General features: G+C 45.0%; 1 protein-coding gene across 1 annotated transcript in view; it reads right to left on the bottom strand.

The window, feature by feature from the left end:
- The window catches only part of CCDC60 (coiled-coil domain containing 60), a 652,013-nt gene that overhangs the window by 174,949 nt on the left and 457,563 nt on the right, over positions 1–19,501 (bottom strand). Inside the window, exons 5-6 of the mRNA XM_086943297.1 lie at positions 12,817–12,936; positions 8,645–8,749 (exon numbers count right to left, since the gene is read on the bottom strand). Coding sequence (XP_086799423.1) covers positions 8,645–8,749; positions 12,817–12,936 — 225 coding nt within the window. The remainder of the gene's footprint in view (positions 1–8,644; positions 8,750–12,816; positions 12,937–19,501) is intronic.

The following is a 19,501-nucleotide window of genomic DNA, read 5'->3' as shown; positions in this document are numbered from 1 at the left end:
AACTACTAGAAACCTTTCAAACAAACTAAGGCCCTGCTCCAAAACAAATAAATGAACATCCATCTTTTGGGTGCATTTAGCTGTACTCAAACTCTTTTATTGGCAAACTCAAGGGGTAAAGTTACTCAAGTTTGAAAAGATCAGCCAAAAAGTTATCTTAAAACCATAGTATAAATATTCCTTTCATCCCTCTCTGCTTATGGTTGTAGTTATCTCCCAAATTCAACCTCAGTTTCTCATCGCCTTTCAATTAAGTGGTGTGAGCTTGCTGACCGAGTATTTTTACATGAGTCAGATCAACTTTTCATTATTGAAACCTGGTTTGCTCTTACCTTCCCAACAACATGCAACATGCTAATTCCAAATGGCTACACCCGTCTCTTCAATGATATCCTACTTTCCTTTGTTCCTGTATTACACCAATTTTAACACCATACAACAAATGACAACTTTATATGACACAAACAGGTAGGATGGAGCATTAACAGGACCTTACAGAGAGCCCTTCAGGTATTACATACTGACACATGGGTTTGCGTTCAAATGGGTGATGGTTATTCTTTAACCAGTCAAATCTATAGAACTTGAGGCTTCAATCAAGGCTGCATCCTCACCCCATTACTTTTCATTCTCTATATAGCTGTGATGGCTTGTAACCTTCACAGCAATAGAGCGCACCTGTTCAAACTTGGAGGAATGCCCATCCAACCTTTAATGTAAGCAGACGGCACTGTCATATAAATAACATATATTACATCTGCTGGGATTGCCGTACTGTGCTGCTACTAACCTAAGCATAAACCATAAAAAGCCCAACGTCCTACATAACAGCAAAAGGGTAAGCAAGAAGGATGGATGTGTGGAAATAAATTTACAAACAATCCCTCCGACAGCTAGAAATAACTGAATCTATGGTTTAATACCAAATGTTCCATCTCTATACAATTCGAGGAATTAAAATTCTAAGAGAATAGCCTACCAACATCTTCCTGTAGCTTCTCAACAATTATTGAGGCTCAGTTTAAATGCCCTATTTCAGATGATTAAAACAAAGTGAAAGTCTTTTCTGTGATGTAGCTGTGAAATGTTCCCTTCTTCCCAGATTGAATAATTGAGCATAGCACAGTGCACCCTCTTCAGGAGGCTATTCCTCTTACACTCGATCAATCAATCAGGTGGCTTGTAAAGCATGACTACTCAGGATCTAACGATACAGAAAAGGGGGTGGTGATGAACAGAGTGTCTGAATTAAGCAGACCACTCTTACCCAGTCCAAAGATCAGGGCTTGATCCATCACCGTTATTTATCTCACTGCCCCATCCCAGCTCAGAACCTGGCTATATGCAAATTAGTCTGTCCCTGGCCCAGTGCATCATGGGAACAGGGCAGACCAAACTACCAAGCCAATTCTTCACCAGAAAGGAGACAAGCTACCGGGGACCGGTTTCTGGCATTTCAGCCTCTTCGGCCCGGCTTGCTTGAATCCTGATGGAGCAGTGAGAAAGGGACTCATGTCCGAGTATACCCTGCCACACCTATAGTGGCCAAAAACGATACAGAAAAGGGGGTGGTGATGAACAGAGTGTCTGAATTAAGCAGACCACTCTTACCCAGTCCAAAGATCAGGGCTTGATCCATCACCGTTATTTATCTCACTGCCCCATCCCAGCTCAGAACCTGGCTATATGCAAATTAGTCTGTCCCTGGCCCAGTGCATCATGGGAACAGGGCAGACCAAACTACCAAGCCAATTCTTCACCAGAAAGGAGACAAGCTACCGGGGACCGGTTTCTGGCATTTCAGCCTCTTCGGCCCGGCTTGCTTGAATCCTGATGGAGCAGTGAGAAAGGGACTCATGTCTGAGTATACCCTGCCACACCTATAGTGGCCAAAAACGATACAGAAAAGGGGGTGGTGATGAACAGAGTGTCTGAATTAAGCAGACCACTCTTACCCAGTCCAAAGATCAGGGTTTGATCCATCACCGTTATTTATCTCACTGCCCCATCCCAGCTCAGAACCTGGCTATATGCAAATTAGCCAGGTTCTGAAACTGGGATGGTGCAGTGAGCTAAAAAACGGTGTTGGATCTAGCCCTGATCTCTTGACTGGGTGAGAGCGTTCTGCTTAATTCAGAGACTCTGTCCCTCACCACCCCTTGTTGTAAATATTTTTGTCCACCCTAAGCGTGGAAGGGTATTCTCAGATGTGAGACCCTTGCTCATTGCACCATCAGGATTCAAGCAAACCGGGCCGAAGACGGCTGTAATGCCAGAAACCGGTCCCCGGGAGCTTGTTTCCTTCCCAGTGTAAGAATTGGCTTTTGTAGTTTGGTTTGCCCTGTTCCCATCATGCACTGGGACAGGAACAGACTAATTTGCATACAGCCAGGTTCTGAAACTGGGATGGTGCAGTGAGCTAAAAAACGGTGTTGGATCTAGCCCTGATCTCTTGACTGGGTGAGAGCGTTCTGCTTAATTCAGAGACTCTGTCCCTCACCACCCCTTGTTGTAAATATTTTTGTCCACCCTAAGCGTGGAAGGGTATTCTCAGATGTGAGACCCTTGCTCATTGCACCATCAGGATTCAAGCAAACCTGGCCGAAGACGGCTCTAATGCCAGAAACCGGTCCCCGGGAGCTTGTTTCCTTCCCAGTGTAAGAATTGGCTTTTGTAGTTTGGTTTACCCTGTTCCCATCATGCACTGGGACAGGAACAGACTAATTTGCATACAGCCAGGTTCTGAAACTGGGATGGTGCAGTGAGCTAAAAAACGGTGTTGGATCTAGCCCTGATCTCTTGACTGGGTGAGAGCGTTCTGCTTAATTCAGAGACTCTGTCCCTCACCACCCCTTGTTGTAAATATACTCAGGATCTAAGGCAGTTGGGATGGAGAGGGGTGGTGAGAGAGCTGCTGGTCCTTCGAAGGCGCTGTGGTCCGGTTGAAGATCCAGCTCAACAACAGCTCAAGTCCAAATCAGGTGAGAATTTGATATGCCAAAACAATCATTATAGCAGGGAGGCACCCATGTTCCTATAGGCAAAGCCAGAGAGCCAAAGAGAGCCAAAGAGGTTTTGTTAAGATCCTTCAACTGGAGAGAATTATGGGTCTGTCAAGATCTAAAACACTCCCACCCGGGAAAAATACAATCAAGATGCTCATCATGGAAGAATTCTGGAAACTTTCTGTCTCTTGAAAGCAACTAAGGTTCCAGATGTGCGACCACAGTAAATTGCGACTCGCCATTTGCGCTTGATTGTGAGTTGCAAATTGCGAGTCACAATTTATTATGTACTACAGTGTCAGAGACACTGATTGATTGCGATTCCCAATAGGGTCGCAAAATGTGAGGCTCATTAATATTAATGAGGCACTCGCCTTTTACGACCCCATTGGGAATGGCTGGCCTTCCCAGGGATGGTGGCCTGCTGGGCTCAGTAGACCACCATGTTTGTGACTGCTTTTAAATAAAGCAGTTTTGTTTTTTAAATGCAGCCCGTTTTCCTTAAAGGAAAACAGGATGCATTTAAAAGAAGAAAATTCAACATTTTCTTTTTTTTTTATTTCAAATCATTTTTATTGAAGTAGAAGAAAGCAAAAGAAACACAGTACAATAATTCTTCCGTTACAGAGATGACTGATACATTTAGCGATGTACAATTACACAAAAGCAAAGAATATGAAAATAAAGTAAGACATTGCTTGCTAAGTTGAGGTACAAGTACATATATAACGCTCAGTGCATGGATACAGAGGCAAGGGCCCTTAGGAGAACAAATAGAGCATTTCTCAAATACTGCAGGGGGAACGTGACAGTACAACAGCGACTGCCTCAGGGAGGCTTATAGTGAAAAGAGGAGGCGTCCAATGATTTCCACAGCTTCTTATTTGATGGCCTCCATGTAGATGCCTGAAGTGCCGGATTGCTAGCACCCCTCAGGAATGATAACCACTCCTGCCAGATTTTGAAGTGCACCTCATGCGCACTTTTCCACTTGCACAGAACCACCTTACAGGCCAATGTAAGCATTAAGTCCAGGAGCAGGCGGTCTTGATCATTTGACAGCTGCGGGTCAAGGGCTCCTAAGATCACATATACGAAGGACCGTGCAGGTTTGATCTTGAAAACGAAAGAGATGCAGTCGAATATTCTATCCCAATAAGCTCCTAGAGCAGGACAGTAAAACAACATGTGAGCAAGATCCCCTGGACCTGACTGGCAGTTCCAGCATGTTGATGAGTCTCTTAATTTACATTTAAAGAGTCTATCCGGAGTCCAGAACGCCCGGTTTATAAGCATATATTTTGTCTGGAATAGGATGGGAGATACTTTATGGGTAAGAGCAGCCTTATGGATTATTTCCCAATCAAAACATATTCCCGTTGGGTTCGGTTCAGCCTCCCATTTCAATTCCACCTTTTTATGAGCTTTCGTGGGTAGAGGTAATAACAATTTATAAACCCTAGAGACAAAGTGACCCGCATACATAAATCGAGGGAGATGGAGTATTAACCAAGGGGTGTAGGGAGAGAAGTTACGAGCGGTCAGAGCAGCTTTGATTTTCAAGAATTCATAAAATTCCATCGGAGTAAGGTCATATTTCTGTTGCAAGGTCGAGAACGGGATTGGACCTTTATCATCATACAAATCCTTTGCTAAGTTAATGCCCTTCCCGGACCATGATTCCCAGCCCAGTCTATCTACGTTATGCTTAAGATAGGGGTTTCCCCACAAGGACAAGAAAGACGACCTAGTGAATGTTAACCTTGTTTTGTGTGTGAGGTCTAGTCTAAGTAACGCCCGTCTAGTATTCAGGATTATATATTTGGAGTGTGGTAAATGTTTTAGGTCCATAGTGAGGAAGGATGCAAGAGGGGCATGATTTACTAAGGATTCCTCAATATTGATCCATATCGGAGTATAGAGAGGGGAATTTGTCAACCATTGGGCACCTTGTTTGCAGAGGAATGCTGTCTGGTAATTCCTGAAAGAGGGCAGGCCCAGGCCGCCTTTATCTTTCGCTAATTGCAGCTTTTTTAGTGCAATCCTGGCTTTCTTGCCACGCCACAGGAAGTTACCAAACAGTTTGTCTACTCTAGTAATAAAATTGTCCGAAAACGACATAGGGAGCATGCTAGCTAGATAGTTGACCAACGGAGTAGTCATCATCTTGAGCGTCTCCGCTCTGCCCCACCAGGAGATGAACTTCGGAGACCACCCTTCCAATAGTGTAGCTATCTTCTTTAAAGTTAGTTCCTCATTTATCTCAGAGTGGAAACCAGATCTTTGTCGAAGTCCAACCCCAGATATTTAAAACAGTGAGGCTGCCAGGTAAGACCAGAGTCCCCAATGATACCTTTGTCCCCTATGTTGTTCAGGAGTTTAACCTCCGTTTTTTCTTTATTGAGCTGTAGCCAGATACCTTGGAGAATTCATCGATGTCAGCCATAAGTGCAGGAATTGCTTCATCAGCTCTCTCAGATAAGACAAGCACATCATCCGCGTATGCTGTTAATTTAACCGTACAATCCCCAAATGTAATGCCCGCTATATTAGCGTTGTTCCTTATGTGATACAAGAACGGTTCGATCGCTAGTAAGAACAATGAGGGAGATAGGGGGCATCCCTGTCTCGTGCCCTGCTTTAGACAAAAGGAGGAGGAAAAAGAACCACCCGCTCGAACCCTTGCTGAGGGGCAGCAGTATAAGGACATTACCAATCTCGTAAAGGTGTCACCTAGGTTGAATTTATGTAGGACTGCTTCGAGGAAGGACCAATCTACCTTGTCGAAGGCTTTTTCGGCATCCAACGTTATAGCTACTGTGGGTGTGTCTATTAATTTCGCCTTTTCTAATACATGTGCTAAAATCCTCGTGTTGTCGCTGGACAACCTATTTTTAAGGAACCCTGCTTGGGACGGATGAACTAATTGGGGAAGGACCTTCTGAAGGCGGGCAGAGAGTATCATAGCTAAGATCTTGCAGTCTATATTAATCAGTGATATGGGTCTGTAGTTTTTCGGGAGCGAAGGATCTTTACCCTCCTTAGGGAGCACTGCAATGATCGCTTCTGCCAGAGTGCCTCCGACCTCACCTGAGTTATTTATTTCCTGAAATAGACGAAAAAGGGGCTCAACTAAGAGGGAGGAAAAGGTCTTGTAGAATTTCGCCGTGAAGCCATCAGGCCCCGGGGCCTTCCCTGTCTTCAGATTTTTAATTGCATTCTCTATTTCTACAGCATCAATTGGGCAGTTAAGACTAACCTGGTCCTCGGCAGATAGCCGTGGAAGAGCACATCCATCCAAATACGCCTTAGTCTTGTGTCCCTCCACCTTTTCATTTTTTGCATATAGATCTTCATAAAATACTTTGAATACGTCTGCTATTTTGTCTGGTTCGGAATGTAACTCCCCTAAGGCATCTTTAATGACATTGATAGAATTCTTCTGGACCTTAAACATTTTCGTCTCATTTTTTTAAGGGCAGGCAGTGATCAATGGGACTGGAATGAGGAGGTCCTATGAGGAGGTAAGAGAGTGTTTTAATACCTGTGACTAGCTAGCAGAACAGTGAAATTCTGCAATGCGATTTAGCAAATAAAAACTTTCCCAAAATGATTTAACATATGAGCTCACGTTTCGAGGTTAATTTTAATAATCGAAAATGATGTTTCATTTGTATTTTAAATTTTTGAATGGTTTTAATTAACCACACACCATAAAGGGCAATAATAATAATAATAAGTTTATGTCTACTTATGTTTTTATTAAATATTCATGGTCAGCGATGTTCAGGCTAATTTGTAAAATAATAAGTGCAAGAGCCAACATTGTTCTCAGAAGAGCGCAGGTGATGAGGCAGATTAGATTGCCGAATACCAGGGATGTATTTCACATCATTACTCTTTCCTCCTTCTACATACTCTCTCTGCCCCTTTTTCGCACTCTCTTGCGGGTTGCATTTTATCCCTGCTGTCTTTTACTGTTGTTCACTCCTTCACTTCTCCCTTCTTTCCCCCATTTGCTGCCTTTCTCTCTCTTCTTCTGAGTCAAAGTCTGACGAATAAAAATAAGTCCTGGCCACCAATAAAAAGTGCCGGTGGGCCCCACGTGAAAATAGTGGATCAAATTAGCCGTTGGTGATGCTTTTCGCTGCTATGTCCAGATTGAAAAACCTGTGCGTTCTCTCTAAACTATATCAAAATATAACTGAGTAAGCTGAAAAGAAATTGTGTTGGAGGAATTGTTAGCACTTAGAATTCATTGACATAATACTAAAGGCAATAACGTGTTTTAGTACCAAATGCTTACATTATACATTTTAAAAAGAAGGAAGCGATGTTCCTGTCACAAGTGCTCTGTGCTTAGAATGGTATCATTGTTGAACATTCTCATTAAAGCAAAGGCATCCTGATATTTTAAGCCTGACTTCGATGCCATATTTTTTTAGCACTGACATGTGTTTTGCTTCCCGCCATCTTTAGTCACAGACGCACAGGAGAGACAACTCAACCCTGAAAGTCACCAGTGTAGTATGAGGAAGGCTTCTTTATGAGAATAGCAAACCCCTGAAAGTCACCAGTGTAGTATGAGAAAGGCTGCTTTATGAGAACAGCAACCCCCCGAAAGCCACCAGTGTAGTATGAGGAAGGCTGCTTTAATGAGAAACTAAAAGTAACAACCCCTGCCAACACCATCCAACCTGAGAAACTATGTTTTCACTAATACAATAAACATACCTAACAACCAACACATCCTTTGAACCTCCCATGCATAAACATCCAAACTCAACGTTTTTAAAACTCTCACATGTCTTTTTAACCTTAATCATTATCAGTCTACCCATCCTAACGTCACCTTCCTTTTATTCCTTGCCTTCACCACCCTCCTGCCACCTTGGCCCATCTACAGTACCCATGCCGTTCCTTACCACCACATCTCAGCTCTTTTACACCCCATTTCCCCGAACTGACTCAAATGCTGGGGGTCCAAGCCAAGTCTCCATTTACCCCTCAAATTAGTCACTTGTCTGTGATATATCTCCTTCCTTGAACTTCAAACCTGTCCCAACAGCGGCAAAGACTCTACAAACACCACCCTATTTCTCAGCAATCAAAGCCTGTTTAGCTAAAGTAATCCAGGTTCATCACACCCAAAGCCACAGAAGCCCTCCCCCCGCTAAACCGCCAATAACTAGTGGAGGAGGAGAAGGCGAAAATAGAAGAGGACAACATTCTCTTCAGGACTCACAGTCTCCCAATGGAAAGGACATTGACCATTAACCAGAACTCCCAGCCCTCATTCACAACACAAGCTGCTGTCCTGACCACCCATGTCCTCACACCATGGCACTTGCATGAACGGCCCATAGCGAGACCTCGCCGGCCTCCTCTCCCCAAGTAAACATCCCCACTGCCTGGTTGTAATGTGGACTAATACTCATGAACTGCCTTTAACATTTGAGGTACTTATAGTGGTTAGTCCACCGCCATTTTGAGATGTTTTATTCATATACAAAAGAAGTGTTGACAACACTACGTCTGGAAAAGGAATGTTGAAGTCTCAGTGTCCCAAGAGCCACCTTTGCTATATGTGACTTTACATTCCTGTGCACCAGTTTATATGATCTGACTAGGTTACTTACTTCATGTTCCAGCAGCTAGACACTGGCCGCATTGCACTGAAGGGCTCTATGTACAGAGCTTCCAGAAGCCAGTGTAGGGCACAGAGCTGGCGGAAGAGAGGTTCCCTGTAAAAGAGAGAAACAGAGCTGTGACAAAGAAAAGAGCTCAACTTACCATCTCTAAGATCCAGAAGATTAACAGTGGGAAACAGGGGTAAATGGATTCCTAATAAAGCAATTCAAAGAGCAGAAACATAAACAAGACATACAACTCATGTAATGTATTCCCTTCTGCCAAGGCACTAGAGGGATGTACTCCGCTGCCCTAGCTGACTGCATATTTAGAGCGGTCTCCCAATCAGGTAAAAATCTCTAGGTGGCAGATCTTATGAAGCATTCCAACCCATCATTCTTTTGCCCGCCATTGCTCCTCAGTTGGACCCAGATATATGCAAGTCTCTCCCAACGCTGCTGTAATAGGAACAGTCAAGCTCATACTGACAGGTGTTGCAGTTCAGGGATTTGACCAGAACCACAGAGGTTTTGCCAAAGTGCTGAAGTTTGGATTAAAAGCTAAGTGTCCAGATACCAAAGTCAGCAATTTAGCTACAACAGCAGACTGTCAGAAAGTGGATTGTTATTATTGAGAATGAGAATAAGAGGAACCAGTTGCATTTCATATGAAATTCAACAGGTTCCTTTTTTTCTTACCAACAATCTTCTTTCGGCCAGTGTTTTCTTGTAGCTAATTTTCACCTGTAACTATAGTCATCAGGTATTCCCTGGCGGCTTCCCACTGGCAACACATCATGCTGGTGTCTCGCCGGTTGCAGTTGGTCCTCTTTGACCCCCTGAATTGAAGGCCTTCAGTTCACAGAGACGCACTGTAAAAATTGCAGTGCCATTTAGCTTCCATCATGTGCTAAGTCTGAAGGTTGAAGACCTGCCTAAGAATATTTTTACTGTGAGAAGGGGACAATGGCGAGTGGAGCCCCAGCTCTGCCTAACAGCCATACCTATCCTACCTAGCCAGAACAGTAAGGAACTCATGTGGCGCACCTCCCATGTCCTGGGGAGGTTGTAATTTGAGATCCCCTGTGTAGAGCTTTCACATGTGAGCTGCAACCCAGTGGCGGCTGCCACTTAACTATAATGGGGGCTGGGGACGGAGGAATGGGGGATTAGGGGACCAATAAACATTTTTTCAAATTTACTTGTCGACACCAGCCGCCTCGGTGCTCCTCCCCGGCTCTACTCCAGAAGTCACTGGGGCACAGGCTCCCCTCCCAATACGGACGCTGCTCTCATGCTATACCTAGCATGAGAACAGCACCGAGATAGGTCTGATTAACCTGGTTTGTTGCTCAGACCGTGCCTAGGAGTCAGTGGTGTTTCTCCAACCCGGCTCTACAACACAGCTGGGCTGGAGAAACCTAAGTCGGCCGACCAAACCCGACATGCGCTCTTTACAGTGCCCATCCCTCCTTTCACTCCCATGGTCCAGCCCACACTGACATCTGTTAAGTAAGTCAGTGGAAAAGAAAATGATAATATTGTTTTATTATCATTTTATTTCTCGCTGACTGAATTTGACGAGTGGGGCAACGCCCCATTATGGAGGAGCTACCCCTGCTGCAACCCCCTTCTAGGCAAGGGTTTCCAGCTCTCTTGTAATTGGGCATCTATACCATATGGCCGTGTGATGAGGCATGACAGCTACTGAGTCCGCAGGCTTAGAGCGGACTCTGTTCACATAACCCTTTATCCACAGCACCTGTTCTTGATGTCCAGCTTCAAATGAAAGGCGAATCGATTCCTTTTGTCACTAAGACCCTTGCTTGGAGCAGGTGTCAAAGGGGATCCAGCAGCAGACCTACATAACATTTGCCTTGGGCCTATGAAACAAAGATGCGTGCACCCTGCCCTCCTTGGCAGGAGATAAATCTAATAAATCTATATTAACCCTAAAAATCAACAGAGCCACACAATGTGGTACTATAACAACGCTTGAATTCAGCAAACACAAAAACTAAAGATGAACATACGAAGATAACACAACATCAACGCCATATTAAAATCTACCATCATCCAGTAAAAGTCAACACAAAAACAAAATTGTTTTGTGTTAAGTGGGATGTATTTACTTTGGTAAGTTGTGCAGTGTTTGCCTTTGTTTTGTGTATGTTTTATTAACTGTTCAATTAATTGAAATCTTTACAGTAAAAAGAAAAATCAATACTAGAGATCAATTTAGAAAGGCTAAAAACTATGATTCAGAACCTTAAAACTGGTTGAAAAATTATAATATTTTTTGTTGTTGTTTTTTTTTGTTTTTGAGGCCCCTCCACAAAACCCGAATAGTCTTTCCCCAGCATGTGAGCACGTATTCTTAATGCCCCATTTGTGCCCTGAAGATGATGTAGTATGCAGGTCTCTTAAACTGCCCTTTGTGGCGCAGTAAGTGTCTCTCAGTGGGCAAAATTCTCTTGGAGAGCATGCAAGGAGGGCACTGTTGATACAACACTGGTTCGTCGTTGAGAAAATCCCATTAGCTTTCCTCCGCAGGGATAACAATGATCTTCCCTGGGATGTCTCTACTTTCGTCAGCAGCTTTTAAGGCTATCCTGATTTGGTGGATGAGTTTTGCCAGTCTCGCTAGTGCCGTTGTGTTGGTATTTGAGAAACACAGGGCTGATGCTTCGCTGCATGACTTTATACCATTTCTAATGCAGATCGGACGCAGGAGTCGCCGGCATTCATTATCAAAATTAGGACAGCAGCAAAGGAGATGCAGACAGGATTCCCTCTTGTAGTGGCACAATCTGCAGGTTGTAAGTTCCCCTTTTCGAGCCCATGCTGGGTTGAATTCCGCGATCCCTAGCATGGTCAGCCTCATGAATAAGATTTTGCTTCGGGCCTGTGTGGTGAGAGCCTCGCTTAGGTAAGGTTGAGCTTTACCTGCCACGTAGGAGTTATTCAACGGGTCTAAGTGAGCGCTTTGGCGGAGAGATTCGAGATCTAGTTTGAAGGAGATGACACGCACCTGTTTGTTGACTGCTCTCTTCCAGGCGTTCAGTGGGATGTCCGGCCTTTTGATGCTTTCTTCCTCGATCCTCAAAGCTGTAATTGTGTTGGCAAGGCTGGAGTTCCAGGCCGAACCTGGGCCCTCAAAGATTGATTTCAACTGATTTTTTAGGGAGTTAGCCGGTGCCCTCAAAATCCTTAAGTATAACTTTATTATCTCCCCCTGGCACGACAGGTCTGGGCTTGCCAGACCTAACTCCAGCCTTAGCCTTGTTTCTGGCTGTCCTCGGAATCGAAAGCACTGCCTTATGCGCCTTAGCTTGGGCTGTGTTAAGAAGGGCGTCCAATTTCCCAGGAAAGGCAAGATGACCGTAATTAATTGCTGGAAGCAGCTTTGCTCTTAGGACTGTGAGAATTGGGGTGGCGGACGGGCTGATCAGATGCAGGCTTAGTTGTTTTAATAGGTTTGTGTTTTCGTTCTCTTGTGGTGTGTTTTAGTACTGTGTTGAATTATGTTGGATTTTTGGAAATTAGTAGGTTTGCATTACTTGATGTCGCACAAGATGCTGCCGCTGCACAAAACGTGGACTGTCACCATGTTGGATAGTATGTATACAGTAAAAGACACTTAAAGTGACAAATGAGGTAGAAGAATGTAGTCTTTGAAAATATGCATGACAGAAAAGGTGGGAGTTAGAGAAATACCAACTAGAGAGAGGAATGAACTCAGGACAAGGATAAGAGCATGTGTAGTATTTAGCATTGTAGGCCAATGATGACGTCTTGTGTCCAGCATATTAAAAATGTATTTATGATATAATGTGGCCTGTTAACACGCACAATGGAAGGACAGCCATTTGCAAATTTCGTATGGTGTGATTTAACTAGATGAAGACACATTGGGGATTGTAAACGTTTTAAATGCAAAAGATGGATTGAAAAGTGCATGGAAAGAACAACTAATAGGAATATGGAACTAATAATCATAATCGTTGAGCTAAGAAAAAAGCTCCTGGAGAAGAGAAGCAAAGGGGTTTTCAAATAGAACAAGTTGGACTAATACAATAATGTACAATAATGTAAAGGAGCTCCACAAAACGAAAACTATTATATTCACTTAAGTAGTCCGACATCTTACTTAAACCAGAAAAAAAAGAAAACCAACGTACGGGTCAGCATCAAACAGATTTTCAGAGAAGAGGCTGTTGTGCACTGGAGTGAAAGGTCGGCTACGCCTTCCTGGTTCCTTTTTCTTCTTCCTGCATTCTTTATTTTCTGTCTGAAAAAACCTACAACAAAAATAAGGGAAATAAAGAATTTCACTTGTATATCATATCATGTCGTGACAATCACTCACAGCCTTTAGAATAGTGCAGGGCTAATTTCATTGATTTTTCTTGCCCCAGCCTGTCATGCAGCTCATGGTGTATTCAGACAGAAAAATAGGAAAGGGTTGCTGGCACAAAGGAAGAAAACCCCCATCGATTCAAGAACATTGTATTTTTCTGTTTCACTAACAAACCTCCACTTTGGGGACTTGTTGTGTTAAAAATGGTTCCAAAGACAACCGGTAACCAAAGACCCTTTTATGTTGCCCGGCGGTATCGCCTCTATGACCCACCAATATTAATCAATGAAGAAGCAGGCGCTGGAGACTGGAAGGCAGGAAACGAGGATTTTATTCTCTCCGGAGGAGAACACATCAATTCAGACAGCAAGTATCGTCACGAGGTGCTCTAACCACATCTCTGAGGCCTGGCCTCTTATACTAGGGTTTACGACCTTTATTGCACATAACACATTCTCGCAATACTTTAGTACTTGAAAGAACATCCTCGGAATCTCCCCTTCAGACCCGTTCCCACATACATTTACAGTTGGATTCCCCACCCCGGTCACAACAGGTGATGGTTGTCGCACAGCAGGGCATTCCGCCGATTCACGGAATGCATGGGGTTTGATCGGATCTCATGGGGTGGGGGCTTTGATTGGTTCGGGGGTCTTTTGATGGGGAGGGGAAACTTCCTACTGTACGGGGTAATAAACAGTATCCGCAGAGCCAGGTGGCGGCCTGGGAACAGGGAAGACAAACGGGGACACAGGAAAAGGGGGTTTGCATCAAAAGGGTTTGAGGCCATGAAAGGAATGAGGGGAGGTGTCGCGCTGGGAACAGGATGGGATTCAGTGGTGAAGCTGCGCTGAAGAGGGGTTTATGACCCAAGGCATGAGAGAGCGGGGGTTGTCAGCGTGCGGGGGAATGCTTGCGAGGTTAAGAGAGAGAGAGACGCGCTGGCTATCAGCGAGGGGCAGGGAGGCCATGGTGCTCAAAATGGCTGCCGTTTACGCGCACGAATGGGCTTGGAAAAGGGGCAAGATGGCGCCGATAATGTTCACCAAGTTTGTATTTATTTTTCACAGTCCTCCCTTTAACATTTCCAAGACATCTTGCTGGTCTATTTCCTATCTACACCTATATGCAGCAATCATAAGTAAGGGAGAGGGGACTTAGGCGAAAGAACTGTACATAAACATCACATCATAAACATCATATTGAAAAATCTCATCATTTAGTAGGCGGGTTCATCGTTAAGTTGGTTGCAGAAAAAGTCATCGTAATGCAATATCAGACTAGAATTACGTAGCGAGGGCGTTGGGTACAGATCATAGAATAAGAACTGGTAAGTTATCATATAAGTAAGTCCTTTTTGTATACGGCGGGTGTATAGTCAGTCCAATGGTGATTGGGAGAGAAAGGAGATACAGTAAAAATATCAGAGTTCTCGTTGTCCTTTGTCGTCTTCTGTCGGCACTGTTGAGCACCTGGATTACCTATCAACAGAAATGTTCATGTGGATCGAGTTGTTGGGGGTCTGCGGGTAGGGGTGCATTCTGTTTGGTTTTCGTCAGACCTCGTAGGAGAAATGCGTTACGGTTTTGGAGCAGGTGCATCTTCTTCCGCAATGCAGAGCATAGATTTGCAATGGAAAATGCAATTGTTCCAGAATTGTGGGATCTGTTCGTTTCTTGAGTCTCTGTGGTGGGCATTTCCTGTTGCTTCCATCATCTTCAAGGTGCTTGGTAGCGGGCAGAACCACAGACTTTGTTTATCTTTTCTTCGGGGGCGACCCTTGGTGGAGTTCTAGGTCACCGTTCTGGGATTTAACATAGTTCGTGGTCTACTTAGTCGGAGCTCCCTCCCTTCTGACGCAGGGAGTACTCTTCTCTGGGTAGCTCAGTAGGATTTGGAGGAACTTGGGAGTTCGGATGGAAAGGTGCGGGTGTGAACAGTCCTTATGGTAGGTCGGAGGAGGAGGGGATGGAGCAAGGCCAAGTCGGGAACAGATCAGGGGGAGGCGGAGAGTTTGCGACAGGCGAGTCCGTAACCATGTTCAGAGAGCGGGGGCTTTTGGCACACGTTGATCATATAGCAGGGGCTTCAGGTCAGCCCTTTCCTTAGCTTTGTCTGAAACAATGCCCCGTCCGGCGTCTCCTTACTGCTGTGGTCTCGCCTCGGCCTCCGTCGCTGATGTTCCACAATCCGCAGTCAGGCCGCGTGCTCCCACATCCGGTCTCTTTCTCCTCCGACAGTGATACCCTTAAATGAGTTTTGAAAAGACAGTCTTTAGAGATATTGCAGAAGAAGGTAATTACATAAGTCTATTTCTCTCCCAACACCAAGCAACTGGGGTAAGCACTCGCTACATTGGAGATTCTTGCGACTAACGTATAAACAATTGATGATGGGCTTGCTGGATTCCTTACAACTTCCTTTTGTTGGCTAATTCTTTGACGCTTTGATGATTATTACGTTCATTTGTCATATGTCTATTATAGTAGATGTCAGTTCTTCTGGCAGAGACCCATTTCCCTAGTACAAGTCTTGAAAGGCTAGGCTGGTCTTCAGGGCCTTGTATTTTACAAAAAGTGCAACGTGCTATTCACCATAGTCTGATAGGCATCCTTCTGAGGGATGAACATAGGCTAAACAAGTCTGCATTACATAAAAACATCTTATTTTCAACCAGGCTTACTGCAACAAGTTCTTTCGATTTTCGATTTAATTTTTAACTTTGCATACATCTTTCTAACTTTCTATATAAATCCTCGCAACCTGGTTACTACAAAAACTCGGGAGGGGTGGTTTGCAATAATTATTAAACTTATCCTCGGGGAAGGAGAAGGAGGGATCTTATGGACAACAATTAGGGACACAGTGAATTAGAGCAGGGGGCGTTTTTCAGGCTCTCGTTCAGGGCAGCTGACACAAAACTGGGGCATTTTAGATAGATGGGGGTGTCTCGATCATTTCTTACGGCTTGGGGTACGGAGACAATTTGCAATGGGGATGGTCGCATTACCACAGACACATTTTATCATAGAAGCCACTGACAAATAGTTCCCTGAGAGTGGGTCAAATTTAGGGAACCTTAGTCGTCTTACCTGTCCCTTTCCTATCGGCCAATTTCATCCATATTTTAGTAGAAAAGGAGAGGTAGTAACGTGGTACCGATACAATTTTATTTAGGACAAATTTGTGCAAATACTTGTGGTATTTGGGGCCAATCAGGAGGTGCACCAGGTTCGCCAATTAGGTGCCAGTTGCTAGGAAGAGGGAAAGTGTGGAGGGGTGGAAGAGTGAGTGAGAGAGAGAGAGAGAGAGAGATGGAGAGAGAGAGTAAGAGAGAGAGAGAGAGAGTGAGAGAGACAGACAATAGGCCAAACAGTACACGTGTGACATAGAGAATGACCGTGTATTGTTTGGGCTATTCAGTGCGTTACCTAACGTTTAGACGTTTCGGGTCTGTGTTAGGAGGTAGAAGCATGCAGTTTTGGGACAAAAAAAACATTAGATTTGGTAAAAAGGTCGTGCATTGGGTAGAGCGTCCTTGTTGTGCCATTTTGCAGCGCTAGTCCGTCTTCATGCATCGGGCGTGACGTGGTTCCAGATCCCTTATGATACTCTAATCGGGATTCTAATGTAACCTGCAGTGGGAAAAAGGGGGAAAAAGGGGAGGTAGGGGGACAACATTCGAACACATCAAATGTATGGGCACGAAAGTCCTTTACTTACCACATACTCGTACTTATCTCTTCGGGATATAATCCCTTAGGGTTCTGGTTTCCTAAAGTCATGGGGGCAGGCAATGTGATAGGTGGTTCATGGGGAGGTTCGAGGATGGCATTAAGGATCGTGTGTAGTGAAAACGCTAAAAAGAGGAATCAGAGGTGCCTAGCGTGAGGTACCCGGTTTTGTAGATGTATCCGGCCTTCGGGATCCCTAAATCATTCCCAAAGCTGTGATGTTCTAAGGCATATCAGTTCTTCGTTCAGCCCTGTACCTTAGTACCTTCGATCACCATATCTTTATATCATTTTATCAATTACACCGTTTTACTTTACCCATTCTCAGAAGTCGAGGTCCTTCTTCATACGTCAGTTCCTGAGCTTAGTCGCATATCTTGGAGGCAGCGTATCATACCTTTGATTCGACCATCAACCCAGGGTCGAACAACCATTTCTCGGATAACCTTAAAAAAGAGCAGAACAGTTGCGCACAGAAAAAAACCCTCCCACCGATACCCGCATTTACAAAAGTATGCGATGCCTATCCATAGCTTTTTAAGACCTTTATTTGCAGAATTATTCAGTACGTAAAATGTGAGAGCGCAATTCATATTTTGGCCTGATATGTCGTCGATGGAAGCACATACAGTAGGGGGTTATTTTGTAGCACAAGAACATGTAAAAAGGTCTAATTAATTATTTGCAAGTAACCAAAAACATTTCATTGCGTGACGAAGGAATCAGGGGCATTTCAGTTCATAAATGGAAACACAGTCAAGCTCATCGTAATCACATTTCCTAGATGTAAACCGCGGGTGTGCATCATAAGCGACGTTATGTATCAGTTACAACAAATATCAAAAATAAATTGTTCATTGAAATCAACATTTTACGGAACTCTTCTTAAATGTTCGCCAAGTGAACCCTCCTCCCTTTAACATCGAGTGCACAATGGTTCGTATATATATATATATATATCTTAGTACATCAAGTTTCATTAGCTAAGGAACACCACGAGGCATCCGTTAGTTTCCATTGATACCAGCGCCATTTTGGGCGAGGCCGGTTTAGTCCGGAAGTAGCATCAGGGGCAAAATATCCCCGACAATTGGCGGTTGGACCAGAGTCCCTTTCGGCAGTTCAAAAAGAAAACTGTGCTAACAGAGGGGCTGGTGGTGTGGACCGTCAATCAAGAGAGGGAGGGGGTAGAGTCTCTCTTACCGGGTCATGTTGATGTTCAGCCGGAACTTGCTCGAGTTCGTTAGCCCATAATGTTCCTGGGTGGTTCAGACGGAAGTTGATGCAGACACGAGAGCACCGCCATCTTGTTGCTGTGCCGTGGTTATTTCATTTGAGATCAATGCAACTGTTCCTCACCGGAAGCCTGAAGGGGCCGAGGGCTCTTGGGACTTTGGTAGAATCTTCAAAGTCGAGGGGATGTTTGTCGATGGTGGGGGCTTGCGCCCAGGTGGGCAAGTGCCCGAGTTGCAATTTCGGACAAAGTTACTCCAGCGGCCTAGACCCGCCTTTTCGAGGGCCCAGACGCCATTTCGAGACCCTGCAGCAACCGCCCTTTGCCGTATCCATCAGGAGAGGAAGAAACTTCTTGTGATGGTGAAAGACGGAGCATCATGTTGCTGGAGCAGGACATTTTGGTTCGGGGCGCCAGGGTGCAGCAGTGGAGCCTTCATCTGGGGAGGTGAGGGAGGCTCACCCGTGCCGTCTCCCTCTCCCGGTGCATCCTACACCGTCCCTTGGAATCAGGGGCGCACATGATGACCACCCTACACCCCTGATTCCGACTCTTGGGGGACCACTGTACGTCCGGTGCTCCGTAAATATGCCCGTCGGACATTGTATGTCCTGTTCTGAGAAAGTATACCAGTCGGGCATTGTATGTCCTGTACTACGCAAGTATACCAGTCGGGCATTGTATGCCCTGTGTTGCGGAAATACACCAACCGGGCATTATATTTCCTGTGCAGCGTAGGTATATGGCCGTCGCCCGGCTGGAGGACATCGGCGTCGGGCCAGGGCAGGGAAGCCTCCTACCTGTGGAGGTGGAAGAGGCTCGTCCGCGTCGCCTCTTCCTCCCTGCCCACCCTGCATCCGTTCGATGGAGGAATTCGTGATGGCCGGACCAGGAGATACGAGGGAGGGGGTCATTTGCAACCGCCCCCTCCCTACTCACGGCCCGGGGGACGCCATCCCTGGAAGGGCAGTATGGGAAGACCATTTCATTGCCTGCTTGGTGGAGCCTCCAGGACCTTCTCGCCAGCGATCTCCTTTTGGCTCATGGCTGCTGGCAGGCCCCGCCCCACACGTGCTATGTGTTTCGGATGGGCGGGACCATCGAACTGTTACATTTCGAGGACTTCCGGAGTGAGCATAACATGTTTTGTATTTTTCCTATTAGTCAATTTTGCTTTTTAGAGAGTTCTACTAGTTATTCTATTTACTGTTGGTTGTGTGTTTTACCGTAATTAAATCCTAAGTTATATAATAGATGCTTGGCTTTCTTGAGTCTTTTCTCTAACGGGGGGTTGTTTACACTGACCTGCAGTTGTGTTTGTTTTTCAGAGTGGGGGAGCAACAGAGAGCAATCAGTCCCAGAACTCTAACATGTCGTTAAAATTGGCCTGACGAAATCTGTGCCACCGAGCATAATCAAACGGGGTGGTCCTGTCTGTTCTGTCTGCACTAGTCTGATTGGTTTTTATCTCACGTCTTTTTCCTTTCTGTCGGTCCGTCCTTTCTGTCAACCCTCTATTCTTACCTATGCTTTGCAGA

Source organism: Lissotriton vulgaris, chromosome 11, assembly GCF_964263255.1.
Source record: "Lissotriton vulgaris chromosome 11, aLisVul1.2, whole genome shotgun sequence".
Taxonomy (NCBI): Eukaryota; Metazoa; Chordata; class Amphibia; order Caudata; family Salamandridae; genus Lissotriton; species Lissotriton vulgaris.
This window is presented reverse-complemented; position numbering and strand designations above follow the sequence as displayed.